Source organism: Rhea americana, unplaced genomic scaffold (assembly GCF_003343005.1).
Source record: "Rhea americana isolate MKP2758 unplaced genomic scaffold, rheAme1 scaffold_230, whole genome shotgun sequence".
Lineage (NCBI taxonomy): Eukaryota > Metazoa > Chordata > Aves > Rheiformes > Rheidae > Rhea > Rhea americana.
In genome coordinates, this window is record NW_028186347.1 from 453,727 (window position 1) to 481,134 (window position 27,408).

A 27,408-nucleotide genomic window follows, 5' to 3' on the forward strand; every position below is an offset into this window, starting at 1 on the left:
TTGGCTTGGGCTCTCACGAAGACAGGAGACGCCGCAGGCTCCCGCGGGAGCTCCATCGCTGGCTGCACCTGCGCCTTCCCGGCTGCACGGCTCGTGCTCACAAGCCAAATCRTCTGGCAAAAAATGACAGCAACATCCATGCTAACAATACCTGTACAAATGTTGGAAAAAAATCAGAAAGAAGGTATCGCTGCTGTGATTTGCCAGAATTGGAGAAGGGCAGGTGAACCCGTGATGCCAATTCACGTGAGCCAGGCCAGGGAAAGGGGACGGAGAGGATCCGACCACAGTCCTGCATCGCAGGCGCTTCTCTGCTGCAGGAGCTGGACTGCAGCAATCCACGAGCTGCTGCGTGGCGGCGGCGTGCAGTTGCTGCCGCCCCGAGATGGGCCAAAGCGAGATTTCCAAGCGAGAGCTCCATGCTTCGCTCCCAGCCTCCGGCCCCAGCGGCTGCATCCCTTCTGACCACGGAGATCAAAGCCGAACAGAGCACCCCCTCCCATCACAAACGTGCCCAGCGGGACGTCATCCGACTTTGCTACACCCCTGCTTACATAAATATGTAACTAACAAATGTGGATTGGCCAAATTTAACTTTGAACCTTCCTTTGCTGGGTTTGACATACAACTCGGGTTTGATTTCGGTGTCTTTTTTTTTTCTCCTTTTCTGCCCTTCACCCTGAAGCCACAGTGTTTGCCAGGCTCTTGCATTTCTTTAGTTGCATTTCGCTAGAGTGACACAACGCAGCACATTTGTGCGGTCCGCAGCCAGATCCTGAGCACAAGCATTGCTTTGGCCAGTAGCACAGGATTTATTCAGATTATCCCTTAGTGCTTCTCAGAGGTGCTGACCTGAATGCAGCCACCACGCTGACCGTGGCTGATCCCAAACCGGCACCCACGACGGACGCGGCTGTGGCTCTGCACCAGCACCACGATCGCCGGGGACYCCCGTGGCCGCTCATAGTGGCCCGACACAGCAGCAGCCACGACCCAGCCCCAGGCACGCAGAGGCACCTCGCGCCCTGCTGCCGCTCGCTCGTTACTTCACGTGCCCCGCACCACTGCGCAGCGGCTGCTGTGGATTTGGCAAAGTTTGTTTGCTGGAAGAGATACCTCACCTCTGCGAGGGAGGTCGGGTGAGAGCTTTTTGTCAGCACGTTTGTATCTACCTCTGAAATTCTGTTGGCAGCATCCTCCTTCGCGTCCGCTCCAGCGCGAAGTCTGCCGGCAGCGCCAGAAGCAGGAGCGCGGCTCTGCGCCAACGGCGGCAGCTTCTAGCAAAGGGCAGCAACACGCAGCCGCAGGGCGGTAACGCTGAACGGCTCCGGCTGCTTCCAGAGGGACCCTCTCTCGGTGCCCTTGGGCAGGATCGTGCACGGTAACACCTGCAAATCGGATTATTCCAAGGGTCTTATCATCTGCTCTCCACTGCCCAAGAGCTCATCCAAACTTAATCTCCATTCTTCAGAAAGGAGCCTAGCGTGAGGCAAGAACACAAAGGAACACTGAACAGCAATTGTAGCCCGTATCACTTTAATATCCTGCAATTCTTGGTATCATTCATTTCTGTGCAGAGGGTTTGGTGGGGGAAGTTTCCTATACAAGCAACATAGTAAATAGGGATCAATTTACATAATTTGTTTTTGAAGGGAAAAACCACCCATGTGAGGGAAAAATACTTAGCCATAATACACAGCCTTTGCTTATTTATAGAGATCAAATAAAAAAAATAACTATATATTAGCAAGGATAAAGTGCTGCTTTTCCAGTAAATCTTCCAAGATAGGGAAAGAGAACTGTTACTGAATAATTTAGTCTGCTTGTTATTTCTAAAGCCTTTTGCTTAAGCAAAAAAAAAAAAGAAAAAGAAAAGTACAGATGCTAAGCCAAAAGGCTGTGCTCGTGAGGAGCATACACAAATTGCCAACAGTGCTGCGTGATGCAGAAAAGCAACCCAGCAACGTGCACACAAATTGTTGACAAGGGGCTGTTCTTTACTGTCTATCCTTAACGGTTCGACAGTGTTCTTAAACACCGAGATAAAATTAATATTCCTTTTCAGCAACATTTGATAATAAAGGGGGAGACAGGCTGACTTCCTTCCCAGGGCGTGCRCAGCCAGCCATGCCGGTGTGGTGTCAGCACCAAGTCTACGTAACGACGGTTGGACCGGTGCGGCCGGTTCTTTCATGAAGTTGTGAAAGTTTCAATGCGATAGAAATGAGAGGTGCCAACATGACCTGCAGAAAAGGAAAAGACACCTCAGTACCCCGGAGCAGAGCGGCCYGCGTAGCCCGCGCCCATCGCATCCACCCTCCCTAGCAGCTCSTGGGTGTCTCAGCCTCGGCCCCCCAAACATCGCTCTGAGCACGTAGCTGCCTCAGGCTCGCCACACGAGCGGTGGGACAAGCGAGAGGAACGACGCAGCAGGAGATGCGGCGTTACCMCCACGCGCGGGCCGTCGTCGCTGAACGGTGCCCCCCGCACAAACGACACCGAGCAACTGTTCCTAAGTTCAGTATGTGCCTGGGGTTTCTTGTTTTTCTTTTTCAAACATCTTCCTTGTCAAAAATGGCAAAGCAAGTTATACAAAAGAAAGTTCAAAAGCTCTTTGCTGGGGGAGTATAAAATGAGGATTCTCTTCCTATGCTGTCTACAGGAGAGGTCATCACCACTTTTAAACGATGCTGCAAAGAATGTGTGTTAAACTGAGTACAGAATAGGATAATGAGTTCTGTCATCTTATGTAGGACTGCATCCTTTCATCTCCATGTTTTTTTTAACAAGTGTTTCCCATTCACTGTAGGAATTACCTCATCTTATCCTCAGGAATGCACTATTTTAACTGAAAAGTCAGTTCAGGTCTGAAACATCTTCCCACACCTGTAAGCAACCACTTGCACCACACAGAGGAAAACTACTGTGTGACTGCAGAAGAAGCTGTGARGGATTCTGAAAGAAAAACACTTGTTCTGCAGTATTTTTTTCTCCTTTTTTTTTAATAAATCTATTTGCACTGGGATTAAGGACACCAAAATTCTTGTTTCCAAAATACGCTGCACCTCCATGTAGCTCTAAGCAAAGCAGCACTAAGCACTAGAGCTTTTTAGAAAGAATGGGCAGAAACAGCGCCACAACTCAAATGCGAGAGTTACCTGTGGGTCCTCATTTATCTTTTGTGCATCCTTCTCATAGCTGTCTATGTAGAGCCGCACAGTTGCTCCAGCGCTGCCAGTGCCACTGAGCCTGAAGATGATGCGGGAGCCATCGGAGAAGATGAGCCGCAAGCCCTGGGAAGAGAGAAGATGCGGGGAGAAGAACCGTTCAGCTTCGTGTCCCTGCAGAACCCCAGGTACTTCCGCGGGACCCACCGCAGTGCGACGCCCGGCCTGCATGACCCACACACTCTCCAGGAGCTTCAGCAAACTCCTCAATCATCCTCAGCCCACTCCTAGAGGAGCGACGGTCCCTCTTAACCTGCTCTGGAGAATTTGCTAGAGTTCTTGGAAAAGAAAATACGATRTGAAGAAAATGCTCCTCTCTTTTCACAGGCAAGGCAATCATTCTTACAGGGTTTCTCCATTATTCCTTCCAGCTAACTGGGCTTCCCCCATTACGCTGTCAAACTGATCGGTCTACAGGATGCTTTTATTCCAATAATCTGTACAACGACAGGTTACTTATCTCRCAGGTATTTAATAACTCCTTGACTTCTGAAGACGGGAACTCAATCCTGTGTTACGGCTGCCCTCTGCATTGCTGCTGGCTTCTCAGCAGTGGTAGCAGAGCTGAGGAGCTGCAAAGCGCAGTGGGTTTAGGAGCAAATGCATTTAGGGGATTCACTGGTAGTAACCTGGGGGTCTAGTGCTAGAGACACAGGGAGCACCTGAGCTACCTACRTTTGGCTGCCAAAGTCAATATGGGGCTTAGTGCACAGCTGTGGGGCAGCAGCTGGAGAGCATGTGAGATACCCCACAGACCTTAAACCAACCCTAGATGTTCTCTGCAAAAATGCATCTTGCCTTTATTGTACAGAGTCACCAGTCTGGACCTGGAGGGCTGGCACCCAGTGCCTCGGAGGGGTTTCAGGCATTCGTTTAGCAAAACCCCATCTCAGTTGCGGACCCTGTCTCCCTGAAGGCCCTCTTGAACTCACACAGGGCAAAGGCTCCTCCACCACGGCCCCATCAGGATGGCCATAAGGAGGCTGTGCCCTGCCTCAGGCCCTACTGGAGCTGGAGCWGCTTTCAGACCCTTCCCTCTCCCAGGGTCCTCTCAAAGGCAGCTATTCCCACCTGGTTTCTGGAGACGCTTCCATCCACAGGATCATTGTACTCAAAATTATCAGCTTTCTCAACCACGTAGACTTTGTCACCACATGATAACTGCTTCCCCACGAAGGAGCGGTCAAACATCACAGTCTCCAAATCCTTCATCATTTTATTAGCTGCATCTGCATCCACCTCTTCATAGTCATATCTGTAAGCAGTCACCATAAAATTAGCATGAGGAAGGGGAGGGTGTAAATTAGTAGCAAAGTTTTGTCATGCCCTTGTTCAAACACTGTAGTCAGTCCCATCTATATTTTTTGGCACTCTGTTCTACTGGAGAAGATGGGAAGAAAAGAGAAGGATCTGTGTGGCAATATCCCTGTGACCCAACACCGATATCTGTGCGATATACTGCAACACATCACAGAGGCATTTAACATTARTAGAGATAAAAGCTAAAATTGTGCTGTCTTGTGCTAGGTATATCGGAGACAGAGCTCTAGACTCCAACAATGCTGACTGCGAAGAGTTTATTCTAATTTTGCTGATAGGGATCTCAACAGGTTTCTCACGATAGAAATTTTGCCTGAACTTCCTAGCGCGTGTCCCCACAGCAAAAYGGAAGTGCAACCGTAGCATGTGACAACACGCTAGTGTCAGCTTTGATCTAATTAACACAGGTAAGAGAAGCAGTAAAGACTGGCAGGCTCAGCATGTGCCAGCTCATATCAGGATTCCAGACTTTGTGCTCCCATTGCKGGTGCAATCTGCACTGTTTTTATTTGCCCAGCTGGCTAGATGGAGCACGCACAGGCTTGCTAACCTACAGTTACAGTTCACTATGCAGACATCCCTTCAGCACTAAAAGACTGTGCCTTTTCATTCTAGACTTTGGCGTTTTTTCCACGGGTTTAAATGCCTCAGATGTATACGTGCTTTGTGGAATGAAAAAARGGGGAAAAAGCAAGTTCTTTCATTTGGCAATTCGAACCAGAAGTTTCACATAGGTCTTCTAAGTTGAAAGATATCTGCCTAATGCCTGTACTCAACACAGCGTTCCTACTTCTGCTTATGTGCAGGTTGGCTCTTAATCCTTCCCTTCTCATCTTCCATGTTTACTGTAGTTCTTAGGGTATTTTGGGACTGGACAGAAAATCAACCAAAAAAATCATGGCTTGGGAGGTAGATATCCATTCAGTAAGGCACTGCCATCACTGAAGATATTACAAAATAATTATAATTTGTGGTCTCAGGAAACACACTTTTCCACTGGCAAGAGAACTTGACCTATATTAAAAGAAGGAAAAAAAAGAGCTATCTCACATACGTAAAATGTAAAACCTTTCAAGAGCTGGATACGTAACAGATTGTGTTCAGAACAGCAAATACTAAACTGGACATAAGGATTAAGGTAAATACCACTGGTTTTGTCTAAGCCTGATAAGTTCCATACCATAGTGAGCTGCTCAGTAGTTTTAAACTGCTGCAATACCATAGAAACAGCAAGCATGAGAGAGAAATACCACGGCAGCAGCAAATGCTAGCAGTATCAGTGTGYGGCACTCTGTCTCCGCTGTGATTGCTCATCCTTGGAGGCTGGAAAACGGAGCAGAGCTGAGTGTGAGGCGCCAGGAGCACTTTCCTCACCTGGTGAAGAAGTTCCTCCCATACTTCTGCCAGTGATCCTTCATGATGTCCTCCACGCTCTGCTTGCGGGCGGCTAGGATGGACAGCCACGCGAGCACAGCCCACAGGCCGTCCTTCTCACGGATGTGGTCGGAGCCTGCGGCAGCCAAAGCAGAAACGCACTTCGCACCTCCTTTCGCGTGAAAGACTGTAGTACGGTTCTGCCTTTTCTCCTCTCCACTATCAGACTGGCAGCCACACAAACTCCCTAACRGAAGGCTTTTCAAGGGCTAGAGCCCTTCTGTAGTGTTAAAATGGTTCAAGATCTCATCTGCTTTTTGGTACAGCCCAAATTATACATTTGGCCCCTTCTAGCGCGCAAACACAGTCATTATTCATAGTTCCTTCATTTTGTTCCCAAAGTAGTAATGGGAAATGCACAATAAAAAGGACATTTAAAAAAGGCAAATGCAAAGGAAGAGCTCAGGAAGGGCTAACACCCACCACCTCAAGCAGCTGTCGTGTACCGGCGCCAAAGCAGCACTCTCAGGTCAGCACATATTCTGGCTGAGCACCAAGAAAAATGTCAGCCCTTGCTGAGAAAGCCAAACCCCAACGACTCTGAAATCACACAGCAAAGGGAAGAGCCGCCTGTGAGAAGAAACCAGTCCCTAGGGCCAGCAACAGCAGTTCCAGGAGGGATTTTAATTCATGTGGGGAAATCAGAAGACAACCTCGTAGCTGCACTTGCACCCATACCCCAGGCAAAAGGGCCAGGATGGCATAAAAAGGYGGCAAAAGTCCCTGCTCCAGCTGGGACAGGATTCCTCCAAAATTAGCATTGCACAGAGGGTAGGAAGCCTGCAGAGATCCGGTCCAGCCTGGTCCTGGTGCTTGAAATGAGCTGGCCGTGGGCTGGCAGAGGCGTCACGGCGAGCCTGCAGAGCACCGAGGCCCCCAGGCAACCTTAGGGGGGTACTGTAACTTAGACRGGCACCCTGAACGTTTAAATTAAACTAGGGATCAAATAGCAGCCCAGAATATACCCAACCCAGCCTCCACATTTCTGGCTCGCGAGTCCTGTGTTGCACCCCTCCAGTGCACAGCTTTTGAGCTTTCTGGAAAACAGCTTTTGAGCYTTAGCCTCTGAAAAGCATTCAGATAGGTATTAATAAAATCCCAAGGAAGGCTCTTGTAGCTGGGCATCTCTGCTAATGCAAGGAGCACTTTGGCAATTCTCCCCAGCACCTGAGAGGGAAAAGCAGCAGCTCCAGAGCGGGGAACTGGCTGGGGAAAAGGGCTGGGGGTGGGGGACACGAGTTATTCGGTGCTTTACACAAATCCACTGCTGTGGGCACAGCAGTAAATCATCCTCCTGGTCCTTCAGAGCAGAAAGAGCTGCACAGAGGTGAGGGAGAGGAATGCTAAATAAACAGAAGTCCCATGGGATGTATCAGCTTCTTGCTGGAATAAAATACCCAAGAAAGCRAGCAGGAATGCTGTCATGTTGCATTACTCTAATTGCTTCTGGACTCCAATCCCACTGGGTCACAGTTTGTTTCAATTTTTGCTGGGTCTGTTTGGCTGCTCCTTCACCTCTCTCCCCTTCAGCACTCACATTCTGTCAGACTCCAAACAACTCCTCATTAACTTACTATCAAACAAACTTCCTCTCCCCTTTCCATTCTTTAAAGYGCATTTATTTGCCAGACGGACAACCCTGCTTTGCATCTGCCAGGGGAGTCTAGCAGGGGCAGCCGCCTCCACCCTCTCCTGGTCCGTCCTCCTAAGCACCTTCAACCCCCAGGCATTCGGATGTGACGTTATCGGGCCAGAATAATCATMTCTCTCTCTCTCTCTCTCTSTCTCTGTCTCTRTCRCAAATGGTACCAGGCAGTTTTATTTGCAACATAGAGCCACCTACTTATTACAGGATGGAGAGAAACTATGAGCTCATTTCTCATGCAATGTAAGATGGAAACAATTTGAGAGCGCTGCTCATTACAGACCATCTCCTATCAGCAGCTCCATGAATCAGAGGCTGCTTTTGTTTTCACTTATTTACCAGAATGCTGGTGCCCTCTCATCAACCCAAATTCAACCCACAAATTTAAACATGCTGAAATCATTCAGAGCYGACCTCTGATATATTTCTGTACTCACAACTTCCTCAAGATTTCTTTACAGATACCACAATTTCCAGAATGCCCTTTTCCTCCCAACCTGAGGCCTAACCTTGTTGATCAGAATAGCATTTGACCACACAAACATCGGCCCTGAAGACTGTTTCAGCCCCACAGCAAACGGCTTTCAACCAGGCCGGATGCAAGTTCCTCAGCTACAAAAGGCTGGGGTCATCATTTCACACCAAGCTGTGCACCCCGGTTCCACAAAGCACTTCATTTCAGGYATTTTAGGATTTCAGGTCATCTTTGCTCTGTGAAACACCTAAGCCTAGGCTGAAATATGAAGTGGCAGAAAGAAAACAGTTGAGATTTGAGTCTTGCATGTCCTGAGGCCTTCAGAAGTCTTTAGTCAACAGGAAAAACAAGATCCCAGGAAGATTTAGACTAGATAAAACTGGGCCCTGTGCATTAAGCAGGGAAAATTGCCGTTTCCGTGGTTGGCAGGTTAACACCATGTGGTAGTCGCCACGGGAGAACTCAAGACTGCCGAGGCCTCCCGGAAACACTGCGTGTTTCGAGAAGGCCATTCAGGTACGGAGCAAATTCTGCTCACTCTGACTTCCCTGCACAAATAATAGTTTTGTGTCACGTGCACACTCCTAGTAAATTCCTTAAGATGTTCACTTTGTTTTTCAGTAACTTAATAACTTGCTTAGACTGTTCAAAGGCAAGTGTTAATTTAAACTTTATAAATCATACCTTGTTTTTATAACAGGAAAATGAGGGCCCTATTAAGCTCAGAGATTTAATAGTGACCTGAAACCTCCCCTAATAAAACTGCATGCTCCAAACCATATTTCTTTCCAGAAATGAAAACATTTAGAAGGTTTTCCTGGCCACCAAGAGTTGAAAAATACATTTAACACTGCACTTAATCCCCACGGACTCAATGACCGGGCTAGTAAAGAGGCCCTTAAACTTCCTGCATATCTACATATACCTTCCTAAATAACTGAAAGGAGAACTCACTTTTCCCTGACAAAACGTCTAGCATTGTGTATGTTCCCACCCATGATTCTTGCAAGTTTTRTTATTTTATGATTTAGGAAGCATTAAAAACTACCCATGAAAGATAATGCCCAAGTTGCTGAGCACAACAAGAATTAAGAACATTAATAATACCATCGTTAGTAAAATTAGAAACATTGACTTACCAGTACCAAAACTTTCCTCTCCACACAGAGACAGTTTGTTTGCATCCATCAGGTTCCCAAAGAACTTCCAGCCAGTTGGAGTTTCATACAAAGCAATCTTTGTAGCATGGGCCACCCTTCAAAAGCAAGGAGTCTAAGTCAGATCACAGTCGGGCTCTTAGCGCGCTCACCTCAAATTCTGCCAAGGTAGCTTCAGCTGCTACCGAGTATCTTTCTCGGCGTATGCTGAAGGCAGGTTAGCTGCTGTTTTGTTTCCACTAAGAACAACTCTTTGTGCAGCGATCTGGTATGTTATCGCAGTGTTACCTCTGGGGAGATGGTTGGGAACTACAACTAAAAAAATAAGATACGTGGTTCTTCTGGAGCAGTTTTCAGTTGTGTATCTCAAAGCACTTAAAGAAGGTTAAGTGTCACTATCATATTAAAAAAATAATAATAAAAAGCAGAGGAGGGAATGATCTGTTTGGGCTTATCTGTAGACAAGAAAAAGAGCCGAGAGCAGAATCTGGCCATGCCACATCACATTAAACYGCACTGTGTGTCCTGGCAGCCAGTCCTCGAAGTGCTTAACCCTTCAGGCAGCCTGCGTGCTGCACGGCAGGCTGGTTAGACACACACGGTCACAGCGTGGCGGTGGTTAAACCGCAGAGGTGGGACGGTGTCCCCTCCACCCCAGCATGTGCTGGGGAACCCTACCTGTCCAGGGCCCCACTGGTGGGCATGCTCCGTGCAAAGCCGCGGACCCCAGTCTGCTGGAAATAGGGGATGCTGAAAATATTGGCAGCGATGACAGCGACAGAGTCGGAGGGGTTCACAAAGAAGCCGTGTTTCCCAAGAATCATGTTCCGATCCTGGTGAAGGCAAGAGAGAAATAACCCACTGCCCAGAGATTTTTGACTGTACTGAAATAAATGTGGAATTTTKAGAAAGTTAAATAGTAAAACTTTTCTCCTTCCTCCTGATTTGTCATCATCTTTAAAGATAGTTAAAAGTAGTTTGGACTTTACTATTAACACAGTAGCTAGCTACTGCTGTAGTGGCAAACTGCAGCAAGTGATTCTCTTCTATTCACAACTATATACGAGAGAGACAGAGAAAACTCTCATTTCCAGTAGCTGTGCCACATTGATAAAGTTTTTTCTTGTAGACTTAGGGCTTTCTTCAGCTGGGCCCATCCTGTTTCTACTGAACGCAAAAGCAAAAGTACCTATGCATAACTAGAAGCTGCCTTATTAATCCAACAAGGATGCTCTTCACCTCCATCCTTCTCTGCCTGAAAGCAGCTGAGTGGTGACTACCCCAGCACTGACTAGAGGACAAAAACAGGGCTACAGAACAGCTCATTTACCCCATCTCCATCAAAGGCAGCTCCAAAATCGTACTCTCCTGTCTTCATGGTCTGGACCAGGTCAGCAGCGTAGGTTAAATTGGGGTCAGGATGGTGGCCGCCAAAGTCCTCGAGCGGTGTGCAGTTCACAGCTGAATTTGCTGGGGCTCCAAGCTCTTCACATAGGATCTTTTTTACATAAGGGCCCACAACTAATACAACAAAATGTGGAAGGGAAACAAGTCAGCCTCTGCCATCAGTCTGTTGTACTTTGGTCACATAACTGCCCATGACTCAGTTCTGCTCCGTTTGAATCAGTTTATGTGATTTTTTTTTTATATACTAAAAACACAAGCACTGATATCAAAGGCCCCAAGCAGCATTTACTAATGCCTACGCCTGATCCATCCAGGGCTAAAAGTACTTGCCAAATCAAGCTTTTAAGTATAAGGGTTGTCCCACTGATTAACTAATTGTGCTTAAAAGCGAGGATGAGCTTATGACAGAGGCTCAGCACATGTACCAGGACCCTGCTGTGATAAACCCTGCACAAGCTCAGGGTAAAGACAGGCCTATGCTCCAAGAGCACTGAGGTACTGGCATGGCAGCCCATACAACGGGAGAACAAAACAGGGTGTGAATCCCAAAATCCAGCACTACAATAGCATTGCCTGCCTCCATACTCTAATATARAAAATATTAATAAAATAAAATAAAAAAAGTAGGTGTGGGATTGCTGGGAGAATGGAAACGGTCCAGAGACAAAAGGAACAAGACAGCAGGAAAGCRAGGGTGCTCCTGAAAATGGCTATTACATGAGACCCACAAGCTTGGTATGTGTATTAAATTATATAAAACAGTCTAATGGTCCCATTTTCATAATCAAGTATGTACAGGCAGACCCTTGCCTAGCCCCTCTGACTTCAATGGGAGCCTGACTGCTGCAGTGTCTACCGGGACGGCTCTGATCACAGCTTTGGCACTAACTTCCTCCGTCCTGCAAGAAAAGAGAGTGTGGAGAGGCAGGCATGAGCCACACAGCATTTTCCCCAAGACCCACCAGGGGCTTTGCCCTAGTTCAATTCCTGCATCTGAATATTTGACAGAAGAAACTAATGTAAAGCTGTAACAAGTTATARCTGCAAAACCAAAAACACAGCACGTTTGCAGTTACAACTTTTCTTTTCAGCTGTGCTGTTTAAAAACAAACAAAAAACCCCCCATCTTGCTCTGAGTGGACATACTGTATACTGTATTACTGACAATATATATTTTTTCCAAGTCTGTTGGTCCCTGACTTGATGATACTTTCTTTAGCACAGCAGCTGTTGGCAGTCAATATTGCATCAACCAAAATCCATCTAGCAAATACATTGCTGATTCTGCATCTTGGACAGCTACAACCTCAGTYGACTGTTCCAGTTTCCTATGCATTGACTTAGAAGAGTAGCTAATTAATTTGCCATCTTCTTTCTCCTGCAGGCCTAAATCTGTAAATTACAAGGTAACTTTGTTAACAGCAATGAGACTGCTTATGAGCACTTAAAAAAAATTAAACAAAAACAAATAAAAAACAACAACAAAGTAAAGGACAAAATTCATAAGTGACAGATATAAACTCCAGGACAAAAGCAGGTGGCCCAGCCCTGGAGACACTGGGCCCCCTGCACTCCCGCAAACCCCAGTCAGCCCGTACCTCCRTGCATAGCATCTATGCGAATCTTGAGGTGGTTTTTGCCTGAAAGCAGTTCCTTCAGCGCACTGAAGTCAAAGATGTTCCGCAGCATGTTCGCATAAGCTTCGACCGAGTCCACAATTTCCACTGAGAAACAAGTGAATAGAGACTAACTCTCAGTCTGAAATCCACATAGAAAAATCATTCTGCTAGATACAGCTCCGCGCTAACAGCCCTACTGCCAAGGGCCAGGGTTCAGAACATCAAGTAGAGTCATATTATAAAGAAAAAATGATAATTGTCCTATGTCAAGAAACCTTTAATTACAGGTTGTCATTGCTAATTAGGTTACAGACCAAACAGAACAACCAAAATCCTTCAGACAAAACATTGTTYCCAAATCTCTGCATTCACAAACTCTGTTCACAGTGACGGCTTCCTGCACTTCACTGACGGTTCAGTTCCATCTCAGTTATGCAGAAAGCAGGATTAAACAAAAAGGAGGAAAAATAAATAAATATWTAAACAGATTTCCAATTTCCACCGCAGTCAATACGATTTGTGCAGCCACTAGTTCAAAAACAGTTGCACCTTCGCAACTACTGGCCACATAAAGACAGAGGCATGAAAAACACATTAGCACAAAGATCCCGATGTACAGAAATGGAGACTGAGAGCACTATGGACTGACTCCATCTTTCAGTTGAGTATTTTTTTTCATTACAAATTCACGTAATCAGGAGGCAGGACAAAACACTTGCATGAACTTTGAAAAAAAGGTCTCCTTTTACGTATTTTCATATTTCACTGATAGTTGATAAAWGTCACGTATAAAATGTCGTGGCTTTCTCGCTCACAATGAGAGTTTTCATTTGTCAAACTTTGGATATGAAAATTGGTTACAACGCTGAACATTTCACACTAATTTTTATTCAGGAAAACGTACTTTAACTGCAAATTGGTCTTTGTCTCACACCYACATGTTAATGATAGCATTACTGACAAAGTAGTCGTATTAATTTTACTGAAGTTCGATGGATCAGATTTACACATTCGCGTATAACCTTTCATAGAACAGAAACAATACAATTAAAGTACCTACAGAAAAGGTAGCTRTATACTCAAAAAGAAAGGGGACTTCAATCTGGCAACCGAGGCACAAGATGTGATTGGTAAATTGAAGTCAGCAAAGGTTCACTTTTTTTGTTTAAGGGTTATGAGTTTTTGCTTAAGGGAGAGCAATTAGCTGCTAGAAATTGTGAATTCACCATGGTGTGTAATCTTCAATCAAGATTAAATACCTTTCTAAATCAGGAGTGGGTAGAAGTTTCAAAGTAAGTGATTCAAGAGACACTAAACACAGTTTCAAAGGTCACTTTGATACTCAAGGCAAGTTTCGTGTTTTTCTTATTTATCTAACTTCCACTGCCTCAAATGGAGATATATTTGAGATGCCTAATGGGAATTAAAAAATATATATTAAATATATATGTATGTGTATGCATGCATGCATGTGTGTAACCTCCTAGGCCCAATTCCTCACACATTCAAAGTCAGCAGAAGGCCAGTTCTTAAGATCTATGCCCCCTCTGAAAGCAGAGCTGATGACCACAGCACACCTGAAAACTTTACCCATATCCTGATGCAACACGAGCAGGATGCCAGGGTCACTGGGAGAGGTGTTACAGCTTGTGTTACCCAGCGGTTCAGAGATGAGACTGGCTGCATCTGGCCTCCCAAAACACTATTTAACCCTGTCTGTCAACAGCGGGTCCATGCAAATTCCACCTGAAAAGGAAATTTTCCAGGAGAAAAAGCAGTCACTTACCTGTAAATGGTTTAAATTTGTTCTCCAAGTCAAACTGCTGCTTTCCAATGGTGCCCAGGTCCACCTGGAGATCGGGGCAGATTGCATATTCTTCAATTTTCTTGCTGATTTGGAAAATTTTGTCCGTGATACCTTCAGGAGCAGGACCTACAAGTTAAAATGGGGCAAAGGAGTTAAAGAAAYAGCTGCAAGAGAAAGGTGTTCCACAGGTACAGCAAAAGGCCTGGCACTGGGAATGTATCTCTAGGAATGGACTGTGCAACAGCAGAACAAATCACCTGCCTTGTTTAAGGGAACACACTGCTCAGGGCACTGAATTCCAACGATATTAAGACAGTTAAAATCAGGTTCAATTCTCTCAACACAAGAAATGGCCAAACAGGAACAAAGCAAATCCAAACCAAYCAAGCAACCTTACCTCCATTGGCAATGTTGAATTTAATACCGAAGTCCCCGTTGGGCCCACCAGGGTTGTGACTGGCTGTGAGGATGATGCCACCGATGGCTTTGATTTTCCTAATGATGCAGGACACAGCCGGGGTGGAGAGAATGCCGTTCTGCCCAATGACCAAGCGGCCAATCTGAAAATTAAGGAGCAAAACAAAAACCAGCGGTGAGCCCCAAATTCTAACAACACAAGACCGCCAAACTGCCAGCGTGGTGGGTGAAACGGTCACTGGATGCTCCTAAGGAGGCACATTGATGCTGAAGACACTGCTCTGCAATGGGACAGCTCGCTTCTCAAGGAYTGCTGACCTTCTCCCCTGTGCACGGTGAAGCTCACCACCTGACCCGGGCTCTTTTGTGCCTTTTTAGCATTTTCCTTTATGAACGCTGCTGCTCAACTGGAAATAACAGCCTGCACTGAAGAGCCGAGTTGAGTTTTCCAGAGGTATCTAAACAAACAACTCTTTGGGTACGGTCTCTGGCTATGAATGTTGCTTTCAAAGGACACAACGGGGCTACGACAAGCCAAACCAAACGCCACTACCCCRATGGGACCAGATGCAGACTCCCTTCCTCGCAGCGGGTAATACACCCCCCTCCCACAAATTTACTAGTACCACCGAGACTAAATGCAGGCCAGTGTGCTAAACAATACAAGGCACTCAGAATCTCATCACTGGACCTTATATAGTAAAACAGAGGATAAGTATTTTTCTAGATGATGATGTTTGTTAACATAGCTCTCAAATGAGCCAACAGAGATCTTTAAAAAGTAGCAAACTGTTYCCCATCAGCCAAGGAGATTAGAGCCTTCATACAACAGAAAGAAAGGAGGAATTTCTTTCAAAAATAAGATCAGCCAGAGAACAAAAGCCAGTGTTCCTACAGGAAAGGTTCCTGTAATGTGCTGCTAAGCCAAGGGCACCGGATAACCGCGATTCCTCTCCCATGGCACTGCCTGGTGCTAAGCCCCAGCTGCACCACAGGTTGGGTAGTAAATGGTCCAGCTGTCACAAAGCAGCTGGGCTACCAAGGCACCATTAAAAGAACCCCACCTCTAGTGAACAATGAATATAAATGTGAAATAGCAGTTCCCAAACCCTAAATGAATGCCTTTCTTTCAGCTAGTCCACACCTAATACTAGGTACAGACTGTACCTCGTATTACAGCCTTTACAGTCCCTGCCTACCTGACTGATCTCACAGCTTCATTTTGCYATACATTAAATAGCTTTCAAATAGTCCAGCCTACACAAGTTTTGCTTTCTTYTCCATTCTTTGTCAAGGCCAGCACACCCTATCTCATGTTTTCTTCCCATCCCAAGTCTCGCTCCCTCAGTTTTACTGAGAATTCGCAAAGTCTCGGGAAGCCCTTTTAAAATGCCACCAATTGCTCCCCTAAATTGCATAGAAGCTCTTCTCCCCTCACTTTTTAAAATCTTAATTTGTACTGAGAAAAGAAAATGGAAAAACTTCTCTCCATGCAGGCTTCTCTCTGATCTGGGGTCCTAGGCCTCCAGAGCTTTTCAGTTGTCATTTCCTAATGATAAATCCTGCGTGGCAAGCACGGAGAAAGCTTGTTCGGGGTAGCAGCATGCTGAGCAAATTACACTTTATCTTTTTTAATTCTCCTGGAGTTTCTTACAAGAAAAATCCAAGACTGCAACAATACAGAAATACCTTTCACRAAACACAAGGTACACGAGCTCACCCAGCCCTGCAGTCCCCCGCCTCTCTCCAGTAACGCAGGTTGATGTTTTTCAGCGTTCTTCGCACCAGAAACGCGTGCCCTCAGCCAGGCCAGCTGCCGCCCGTGCCTCCATCGCCCCGGCGGCGTGGCCCCTAACCGTCCYTCTGTACAGCACGCCAAGCACAGCCTCACCAGCCCTACACGCCCTGCCGCAATCACAGCCTCGAAACAGAGATCTTCCTACTTACACAAGCCTGGTTAAGTGGAAAATTACCTATTCCTTCCCTTTAGCCGAACGAGGCATCRTTTCAGGGGCGCAGCACAAGTTACGCTCTCCCGGCGCAGCATGGGCTTGGCCCTCCTTGGAAACCCTGCTGATCCCACGTTGGCAGAAGTGACAGCATCTGCCTGCACCCCCTCACATGTTCTGCATGTGTGCAAAACGAGACACGCATGCCTTCTCCTGGCTGGACACTTGAAAGCAGCCTCACCTCCTCGCCCACCCTCCACCGAGCAGGATCAGCACACTGCTCGTACACAAGCGCAAAGCCAGAACACACACGAACRATCAGTGAAAAATATCAAAATCCAAGAGCTAAACTACATTTTAACCAGACACAGGTCACCTTACTGGAAAAAAAAATGCAATAGAAAAGTCTCCATTGGTGAAGATTTGCTTAATCTCAYCCTCACCAGCAGAAAATCCGTCCTTGCGTCAAGCGGCCCAAGCAGCAGGCCCAGCCTCACCCTGCTCACGTTCTCCCGCCCTTCTGCTCAGCCCGAACGCTGACTTCAGAGGGCTACGTTAATTTGCAATGGCAAAGGATGGGGTGGGTCTTTTCAGTCTGGAAAACATGTTGATTTAAAATAGATAAATATTTTTTTCTCCACATATTCACTCGTCCATTAYAAATTACAGTGCTGTGATCACATAAGCTTTTCTGTCAAACGACTGCTGCAAGGCAGACCTCCGTGTAGTTTTACGCGACGCTGAGGGAGCCAGGACAGACAGCGAGGTCTTCTCCTTGTAAGCAGCAAAGGGAAAGAAAGACCAAATGCCAGTTCCCAAGCCTCTCGCAGAGCCTGAACCAGCTCTACTGCGCCCAGACATGTCTTCCATTCTGCTTCCAAAATACGGATTTCTAGCATAGTCGGAAATCACTGTAAAGACTTTCACTCACTTTTTAACTAGCAACTTTTTCAAATTTCAAAGGCTCYGTAAATACTTATCACACAGCCACAACCTGCTCCTGGAGAGAAACAACAAATCCTGTGTTTTGCCCTTCATTTGTTGAACAGCTCAGATCAGTAACAAAATTGCTTTTGCTGCTCTGCCATTGAACAGGGAGTCATGGCTCCACCAGTTACTTTACTTGTTAAGAATATCTGCATTTTCTGATCTGATGGAGATAATAATTGGCCYATAAGGGCCAATAGCTTGTGACATGTCAAAATACAAAATGAGAAAGCACAAAAAACCTGCAATATTTATTTTCTTTGCTCCATGTGTACTTCCATAACCTTCTCTCCATCTGCATCACTTAAAAGTGAACAGTGATTTCAGCATTACCGATCTGATTTTCCATTGAAAAAGTCACTATCAGYAATTGATTAAAAATTGTGGGGAAATTAAATCTCACACCGGCTATTTATTACGGCTTTCTGCATTTATCAGCTACACAGCTTCAGGAATTTAGTCAATTAGCATTTACCAACCCCATTGGCAGCAGCCATTTGGACTATCAGTTCCACTGCAGACTTATTAAGGTATCTCCCATCTCCTCCAACTACCATAGAAGATCCTTGGCGATCTCTTAGATCTATGGAAAAAAATATACTCTGGATAAAATTTTGCAAGTAGTTTTTCTTGCACTCAAAATAAAAGGTCTTCTTCCGTAATCCACTGGTTCCTGGTTTCTGGTCATTGTAAGCAGCTGTGGGCACAGTCAACACAGGCAGAGGAGGGTTTTCCATGCTCTTTTTTCATATAAAGGCATATAAAAAGAATTATGATGAAATAAAAAACAATCTTGACACCAGGAGTGGCACACCTACTCGACAGAAGTTCAGTGAAGGAGTTGAGGACCCAAAAATAGCTCCTTGAACCTTGAGATGAAGGTGGTTTCTGTAACTGAAGATGTTTTCTTGCACTTGTTCTGCAGGATCAATGTCACGGAGAATACCTAACTCCTCGCTGCTGCTCCTCACCGAGTTGGCCAGGAAAATGAAATTTTTGTCTTCTCTACCAGCCTCTGTGCATCACCATYATAGCTCTTTGCCATTCAGTACTATCACGCACCGGAACCCAGCAACGTTAATCCGTTCGACTTTCCTTTAGCGCCGGGGTGAGGAGGGAGGCTGTTCAGGAGCTCGGCCCGCTGGTCCGACGCACTGATTTGCTGCCAGACCACACGCTCTGCCTCACGCGGAGCTGCACAGTTTCAGCCAGACAAGCAGATCCGTACAGCAGCCCTCGCGGGCCGGCCAGCACGCTGTGCGGACCGGGAAGCGGATACCCTGAGGGAAGCCTCCAGGAGGCATGGCAGGGCTCCGCTGAAGTTATTTTGTGGAGTCTAGCGAGTTAAAGGTCACTCTTAAAATGGAAGCCAGCAGATCTGTTACCTACGGTTTGCTTCTACTGCTCACTGCTCCTCTGACAACCAGCTTCACCACTGCCAGTCCTCTGTAGGCTCCCCTCAAATACGGGGAAGCTTCGCCTTAATAAGAGAAAAATCCAGAGYAGCTAAAAAGCTATACCCACACGGCTCATACCAAAGGCAGGATATGCCCCAAGAATTACAGAAAACGCAAATATTTTGGAAAATGGAATGTGGTAAAACTGTGTATTTTAGAACTCCTTAACTAAATATATACAGAAAATACACCAAAATACCAAGAAGTTCTTACGAGGCATCATTTTCCTGAATCTTGGAAAGCTAACTTCAAATGCTGGATGGACTGAAATCACACYTTCCTCCAAACCTCCTTAATAGCACTCTGACTTCTGCCCACACTACTGTAAGCATTTTATGAATATTGCTGGAGCAATTAAGAAGCTATMCTTCATAACAGCTCGGTCTGTCTCATTATTAAAAGGGCAAAAAAGGCGGGGGGGGGGGGGGTTGTGCATACAGCTGAATTGCGATGAGCAACCCGGGCCCAGCAGGATGGTCCCCACGGTGCCGGCTGTGCCATCGCGTGTTGCAGCTGAGCGGCCCTTTCTTTCCCCGCAAAGGCCCAGGTTTCCCTCTAGCGGCACAGCCGACAAAATCCAGCTCCCAAAACGAGCTGCCGGCCGCTGGCAGAAAAAGGCCTGTGCAAGCTCTTTGCCCTCTTTCTCCCAGCGAGATAAGYTTACTGCCCTGCAAAACGCCGCGGCATTAGGTGACACGAGGAGGGTGCAGGCACCCGCCAGCTCCCACTGATGCCTGCAGAGATGCGCAAGGAATTAGCAGCAGGGAGAAGGACTGTGCAAGCTCAGGTACTTCTGCATGTAATTAACTGCGTCGGACAGAGGGATCAGCCTACATTAAGCTGGAGAGGAAAGAGTTGGTAATACCTTGCTTTGTGTACATAAAGAAATAAGTTATAGCAATGAAATACAAAACCCAGCAATGAGCTCGTGCACATAAAGCAAAGGGACACAATTCACACATCCATCAGCCTTGTCTCCAGGGTGCTTGTCCCATAACAGGCATTTTCTGGCAAACGTGCATCACAATTTCAGACAATCTAAGTTACCCATAATTGGCCAACCAAGACTGATACAGCAGTTGGTGATCASGTAGTTGCCAGCATATTCAGAGGTGAAATAAGCTCCGAGATGAGCCCTGATCGCCTTACAGCTTGGAGTGGAAGGCAGCCAGAGACAGGGGAAGGAAACGGTTGTTCGATCAGCAGGAAGGTTATGAGGCTGAGGATTTATGTTGCTGACCTTACACATCACATAGAGGCTGGAAAGGAATTCAGCAGGCCACCTACACCCTTCCCAAAACTCGCACAGGATCAATTATACCTAGGACATGCTTCAAAAAACCCTATTTAATCTGTTCTTGGATTTTTTTTCTCCACATAAGCTGTGCCAGGGCACAACTAGCCTTACACTTAGACACTTTTTCCTACCATCTGCCCTAAATCTTCCTTGCTGTGGTTTACTGCACTGACACAGAAAACACTAATCAGAGTCTTCTTYCCGATAACTTCCTACAAAAAAAAAAGCCTTTTACATACAGACTCCGAGTTCCCTCTCTTTCCTACCAAAACCACTCCAGTCTCTCTAACTCGTGCCTGCGGCTGTGTTTCCTGAGGCTCGGATGGCTCAGGGCAGTCAGAGGCTGCGCTGCTTCCTCGGGGCCTGGTGCAGGCGTCTTCCCCTCCGAACAGCCCGCCTGCTGCAGGCAGAGACGTTCACTACAGCTTCTGTCCCCATTTACTGTCACACGCTTCAGAAACACAGGAGCAGAGTCAAACCTATGAACTCTTGCCTCCTGACTGTTGACTTTGGTTAATGATAAAAAGAAAATCAAGGGGTTATTCTGAGAGGACTTAAACTTTAGTAAAACAGTGTAGTAAAATATTACAGAGCACGCAATTCCTCCCCTGGTCCTTCCACCGTGCTTGCAGCTTGCTCTCTGTTACTATTTCTTGTGCTTCTCTCTCCTCTGTAAATGGATGGAGGAAGCCACTGTCCATCTGTAATTAGCTGCAAACCCTCTTTTCATGCTCCCCGGGAATTTTTCTGACAGCAACCTGTCGCAATAGGCGAGATCTCACTGTGGTCCTTTTTGGTGATTAGTCTAGAAGCTGCACTGCACAAAAGCCAAAAGAGCGAGTGGGGTAAAGTCAGGTACTTTACACTTATTTTGTGATCTTCCTTTAAGATAGAAATCACATTTCCCTTATTCCTAACCAAAGAAAAATTATAGGCTACACATTGCTGCTCATGCAGTCACCGTAAGAGGGTGCCACCAGCCCTGAACAACCCCATGGGTGAGCTGCCAAAACCATGCACTTTCTGCCTGCTTACAGGCCTGGTACAGGCAGCCGCTGCTGCATGTGTGACATTTGGCAACGCCAAGACAAATGGAGCGAGATTAAAATAAATGGAAAGACACACCGCAAGCTTACAAGTTGTATAAAGAGTGCTGCTGCARTTGCAAAACTCTTCATTTCTGTAATAATTCATTACAAATGTCATTTCTGAAGTCGCTGCAGAGATTCCAGGCGCGGAAAACATTTGGTGCCATCTTGACGGCATGAGTGCGCATACACAYGCCCACCTACATGAGAGTCGCTCAAGAATTAAGGCACATTGCTCTGTATTTACACTGCACCCCAGTGAGACTAAGGGACTGGCTAGATGAGTAGCATAAGAACCTGGAAAACAAGCTGTTGCAGGACTGTGCAGGAAACCACCACGTGCAGCGCTGTGTAGACACTGAGACAGGGCCAGGTTTGTCACGCCGGCAGGAGCTGATGGARAAGCACAGGTCAACCACCAGGGCTGAGAAAGTTGCTCTGTTTAAAGGTCAGCCTTGCAAAGCACACAAAAATCTGTGTGTTTATGTGGACTGCCTCGACATTTGCCACCCTTCCTGCGCATGAGGCAATGGAGAGAGACTCCAACTGCTTTACTCTGAGCAAAGCAATCCTGAGGGGTGCTGCTGGGCTTGACAGCGGCGAGGAGAGGACCCTAGTCTAAGGGAAGGAGGAGGTTTTCCTCTGCCTCCTTCTCCCCTCCTGTTCATATCCAGGGGCCTGCAGGGGGAGGAGGCAAGGACTGCTGGGGAACAAGGGCACAAAATGCATCAAACCCATGAACGGTCTGGCATTTCTGGGAGATCGCCCCTGTCCCTGGATCCTCACAAAAACCAGCACCTGCTCCAAGAAAAATCAGAATTACAAAACAAAGACACAGAGCCTCATGGAGGGGAGGGATGTGCCAGGTCAAACGTGGTAGGTGTAGGGACAGTGGCTATGGTCCAAGATGCACATAGCCAAGCTGCTGCCCCTCACCTGGGCACAGGGTAGCTGTGGAGGAAGGCAGCAAGCTGGTAACCACAGYACGAACACATGATGGGGAGGCATCTATCAGTCACAGGGAGCAGCACAGAACAAGAAACATGTACATCTTTTCTCACAAACCTACTGGGACATGCAAGGGAAACTTGGTCTGCAGACCCAGGGATAAGAAATAGGTACAATTCAGTAGCAGGCAAGAGGGCTGGAAGGGATGTGGAGAGGTCATTTAATCCCTGTTCCAAAGCAGAGGCAATTCTCCCCAAATCACTTACATCAGAGGTTTTCCTAGGTGAGATTCAATGACTTCACCAAGCAACACACTCCTTCCATTAGCCTTGTGCTTCCGAAATATTTTCTAATGCCCACCTAAACCTCAGCTGTTATAATTTTAATACTGCCCTATCCCCAGTGGGCCACAGAACAATTTGCTACCTTACTCCCTGCAGCATCTTTGCAGACATTTAAAGACTGCTAGCATGTTTCCCCATCTCTAGGCTAAGCAAAGTCTTTTGTCTTTAGTCAGGTTTTGTTGACCTCTGCTCATTCTGTTGCTGTCTGCTGGAWCCCTCCCCAAGCAGACAGCAGCCGCGTTGAGGACCAGTACCCCAGAACCGGCACCATCTTTCTTCTGAGACTTTATTTCACAAATTTCATCTATTTAACTTATTCAAAAATCTCAAAGTGACATTTGTTTTTCTTGACAACTGTATGATAACAACAACAATCTTTGTGGTCCACACAGATCCTTGGATCATCTTCTGCAGACCTGCTGCTTAGTATATTATTCTGCAGCTTATATGATGATTATAGGTATATGTATTATATTCACATTTGATTATTTCTGTCTAAGCATCCTTCTTGCACCGCCATTTTACTGCCATTCTACATTATTTCTGTTCATTTCTAAAATATATTCATCAGTTGAAGCACTTATCAACGTGCTCAGCCAGAACCACACTGAAGCCTGCCTCAGTCACCAGGTGAGATGGCGAGGATCCACCATCTGYGTTTCTTGTTCTCAGAGCAGGCACTCAGCCTGCGCAGAAGACGTACAGATAGCTGCTGTTCAGTACAATTCACCCATCCCAGTTCTGCCATTAGACTCTGTTACTGCCTTACCTGCACAAAGCTGAGGTTTCTGGTTACATGGAGCCAGTGATCCAGGAGAATACAAATAAGCCCCTRTTAGTGCAGTTCTCAACTCCCTCTGTATTGGATTTGAAAAGATTAACTGCAAAGCATCTTAGTTCTTCCTGCTTGAGCTAAGTTTCCGTATCATAGAGCTTAAAATTCCAAAAAAGCACAGGAACTGGACACTAACTGCTTCCCTAATAACCTTTAASTGCAAACCAATATAAACCAATTATCTTTACAGACAACAAGCTAAGCTAGGGCAAAAGTAACCTCCAGGCTTCAAGAGATGCTGCATGTGTGGATGTCTTCTAAAATTCACTATAATCTGAATCCAGGATACACCAGCATGGGAATGCTGATGGCACAATTTGTATATACTTCCTCACTCCAGATAYTAGAACTTATTGCCACCTTCTGCTTCTGAGAACAGTAACGTAAGACAGACAAGAAAYTGAGATGTCTTAACAGACTGTGTGATTTAGCATCACTTCATCTAGGCCTGCTTAGAAAAAATGTACACATGGATTGATTGTTCTTCCTTCATGATCACTTCAGCTTGATCTTTTATATCAAGGGCTTTCATCTAAAGAGAAGATCTGAGGTCTGAAGGAGTCTCTTCTTTAGGATAATGACGCATCACTAAATAAATGAAGGCTTGTAAACCCACAGGACTATGGATGACTTCAGTGTTCTGCGGAACGAGGAATAGGCAGAAGAGCCGTTGGGAACAGGTTTCTTAAAAAAAACACGTGAGGAAAAATTGCAAAGTCGAGGTAGGAGTGAGCAGTAACGAACACTCAGAACGCTTCCCATCAGTCGGCCCAAAGCAGTTCCCATCCAGGCCAGCTCCGCTAAACCCATTTCCCAGCTGGGACACCGAAGCCAGGAGCACAGGCACGCTTGGGCCAGGAGCAGTGTGGTTCTCCAGGCTGGCGTGGCACCAAACCGCCTCCTGTGAGGCCCAGCAGCGCTCTCAGAAAGGGGAACTGCTTGAGGGCCAAGGCAGACAAGCTCAAAGGAAAAGGAAGCAGAGCTACTGAAGCAAGCTCCAGCAGAGCACAGCAAAATAAAGAGCACCCGGGCAACACAACAGAATTTAAACACTTGATTTCCTTGGATAATTAAAGGGGAAAAGCCTAATACCAGCCAAACTAGGAAACCAAACATTCTAGGGTACAGAGTAGTATTTCTAACAAAAGCAGTTTGTCCTGCAGCAGTAAAACAAAACCTGGCTAGTACTTAACATGCAAAGCATTGCCTGGCATTCAAAACACTTACAAGCAATTTGCTTTAATGTAGATACTTTGCAGCACTTCAAAATCTTTTTATTTGAGGAGGAACCAGGTAAATTTGTTGAGCATGCAACAGGAAGCACTGAATAGAAGGTGACAGTGCTAGTGAAGCAGCATGATCTGATCTAGATTTATAACTTCAACTCTTATTTTGCACACTTCTGAGTTAAGTTACTATACAGACACTATTCTACTCAGACAGGTGATGACTAGAGCATTTTAGTTTTTATTYGTGTAATTAAAGAGCCAGATTCACTAAAAACATGGGAATACCATAACGGAAACCTAGCACAGCAGACCAAAACGAACAGGGAAACTACACTGGATGCCAGCTGAGAACAGCAAAACCAAAGTCTATTTTTGTTTACTTGTATGGCTGCAGACTTATAGATAGAATAAACATTTCTTAATCATGTAACCACAAATTGAGTTGTYGCTTAGTTAAATACCAGTTTAGGCATATAATAACCATTAACCATTCCAGATAGAGACAAAACTCACCCCAGCATCCTCACCTTTTGCCTTGCAAAACTAATGATCATAAACTGCAGCTCTTGTGAAGACCATTTAACCTGGTCTCAAAAGAGGTGATTCAGAAGTATTAAATCAATTGCTTCTTTCTCCCTGCAACCAGAAATACGTTTTTTTCTTGCATTGCTTTGTCACAGGTAGCAGGCTGGCTGAAGTTAGGTGACGGAATACATCCTAATATGACACATCTTGGTTATCAAAAGCAATTAGAAAAGCTACATTAAAAAGCCTGTGGCCAAAATTTTCCTTTATTCCTTAGTTCTTATACTCAATCTTACCCCATTCTGACTACTCCTGTATACCAGTTCCCCTCACACACATTCCAACAGTCACTCCTCTACACACATGGTCACTTCAGGTGTTCAGGAGGGGCAGCGCAGTCACCTCCCGAGTTTTCTCCATATAAGACTACAGAGTCTTTCTCTGAGCTCTGGCTGCAGGAATCCGAGAACTGCACCAGAATCCCAGCATTCRGACAAAACCCAAGTCTCCAGGAATAAGTCAGGATATGTTCCCTGGTCTGTGGTAACTGCCCAAGTGCGCTTTCTTACAGGTGAACGGGGGTAGCTCCCTCCTCTGTTTGAAGGGTAGACAACCTCTAGTTGCCTTAACCCAYATCTTCTCCATCTATTCTCTCCTTCTACCTACCGTTTCCTTTCTTTCCTTTCTAGAACATTTTCCTTACTTTCGAGCCARTTCTGCCTTACTACTTCGAATCCACCTGGACAAAACCCTGCAAGGCCAATGCCCGCTAGCGTGCCAGCCCTGTGGGACCTGCTCCTGCAGGGACCTGCTCTGGCAGAGAGCTCGGCACTGTAACGCTGCACATGCGCAAGCGTCCGCACAGCCGGAGCGGAGGAGTCCAGTGGTGACTGGTCCTTCTTCCTTACCGGCTTTCTAAAGACACTCATCTTCTGGGCGATTCCTTTTTTCTAGATAAAAAGCTATCTTCACAGCCCACCCCAGGAGGCAATAGCTACCTGGAAGAAAGAAGAGTTGCCTCCCCAAAAAGAAAAAAACTAGCCTARCCAGACCATAGGTTCGTTTACTTTTGCACTTCTACTCCCCGTTGCTGCACCGTGGGATCGAGCGGAGACGCAGACGATGGAGAACTCGTGGGTTCGCCGGAAAGCTGCCCCGTCCCGCCGGACCCCGGGGCGCACTCCCCSAAGCCGGCACAAACCGCGGCCCGCGCAGGGGCCCAGATCCGCCCGCCCGCTTGCTCGCGGGGCTCCCGGGCGCTGCCCGGGGCAGCCCCAGCGCCCTCCCCAGGCGGGCACGGCCGGCGCCCCGGCGGCTCCCGCGCCCCGGGGGGCTCCGCACCTACCCCGTTGGCGGCGGCGATGCGGACGATGAGGCGCACGGCGTCCTTCATGTAGAAGCGGCCGTCGCCGCCGACGACGAGCGTGGCGGCCTGGCGCTCGGCCGGCGGCACGGTGGCCAGGATGCTCTGGATGAAGTTCTCGGCGTAGTGCGCATTGCTCTGGAAGACCGTGACCCGCTTGCGCAGCCCGCTGGTGCCGGGCTTCTGGTCGCCGTAGGGCTGCGTCTTCACCGTGACGATCTGCACCATGGTCGCGCCGCGCCGCGCCGCGCCGCCAGTTCCGGGCTGCCGCTGCCGAGCCGGGAGCCGCCGCCGCCGCCGCCGCCCCGGGCCGGGCCGCGCCGCGCCGCGCCGCCCCTTAAAGGCACCGCGCCCGCCCGGCGCGAACCGCCGCTCCCCAGAGCCCCCTTCTCCTAAACGACCCACATCGCCTTGCAGACGCCTGCAGCTGTAGCTCTGCCCTTAGAAACAGAAGCTAGGACACCCTTCTAGCTGGCGAGAGCCTCCAATCAAGCAATTGCTWCTTTTTACCGGCTCTAGCAACACACAAAAAATTGCCCCCCCCTCCTTTTTTTAAGTTTGCTTGGTTGAATATTTAGCAGCCAGAGCTCTACCAAGGAGGAGGAAAATGACCCAGAGTTGGGAAAGAAATGCAGAAAGATTCACTCAGAAACCTCAAATCAGGAACTGTTGAAGGCCCTGCTCCTGCAAAAGTTCACATGTATGTCTAAAATTCAGATTTGAAACTGAAATTGCTGTTGTGGGCATACATGATAAGAACATGATGTTCCTAAAAACACAGAGTCACATATTAAAACATATGCAATAGGATTTGCCTACATGGTTTAARTAACAGTATCCAGCAAAGGAATGGGGAGCCGGAATACTGCAAAGCATAT

At 46.9% G+C, this 27,408-nt stretch overlaps 1 protein-coding gene across 1 annotated transcript; it reads right to left on the minus strand.

Annotated features, from left to right (window-relative positions):
* Positions 1-1,519: 1,519 nt before the first annotated feature.
* Positions 1,520-26,834, minus strand: PGM1 (phosphoglucomutase 1). The gene is made up of 11 exons (XM_085306046.1): positions 26,513-26,834; positions 14,489-14,651; positions 14,071-14,217; positions 12,264-12,389; positions 10,589-10,779; positions 9,937-10,091; positions 9,241-9,356; positions 5,922-6,057; positions 4,299-4,482; positions 3,159-3,293; positions 1,520-2,243 (listed from the first exon to the last, which is right to left on the minus strand). Exons 1-11 carry the CDS (start codon positions 26,756-26,758, stop codon positions 2,154-2,156), a joined length of 1,689 nt encoding a protein of 562 aa, XP_085162172.1. The 5' UTR covers positions 26,759-26,834; the 3' UTR covers positions 1,520-2,153.
* Between the last annotated feature and the right edge of the window lie 574 nt (positions 26,835-27,408).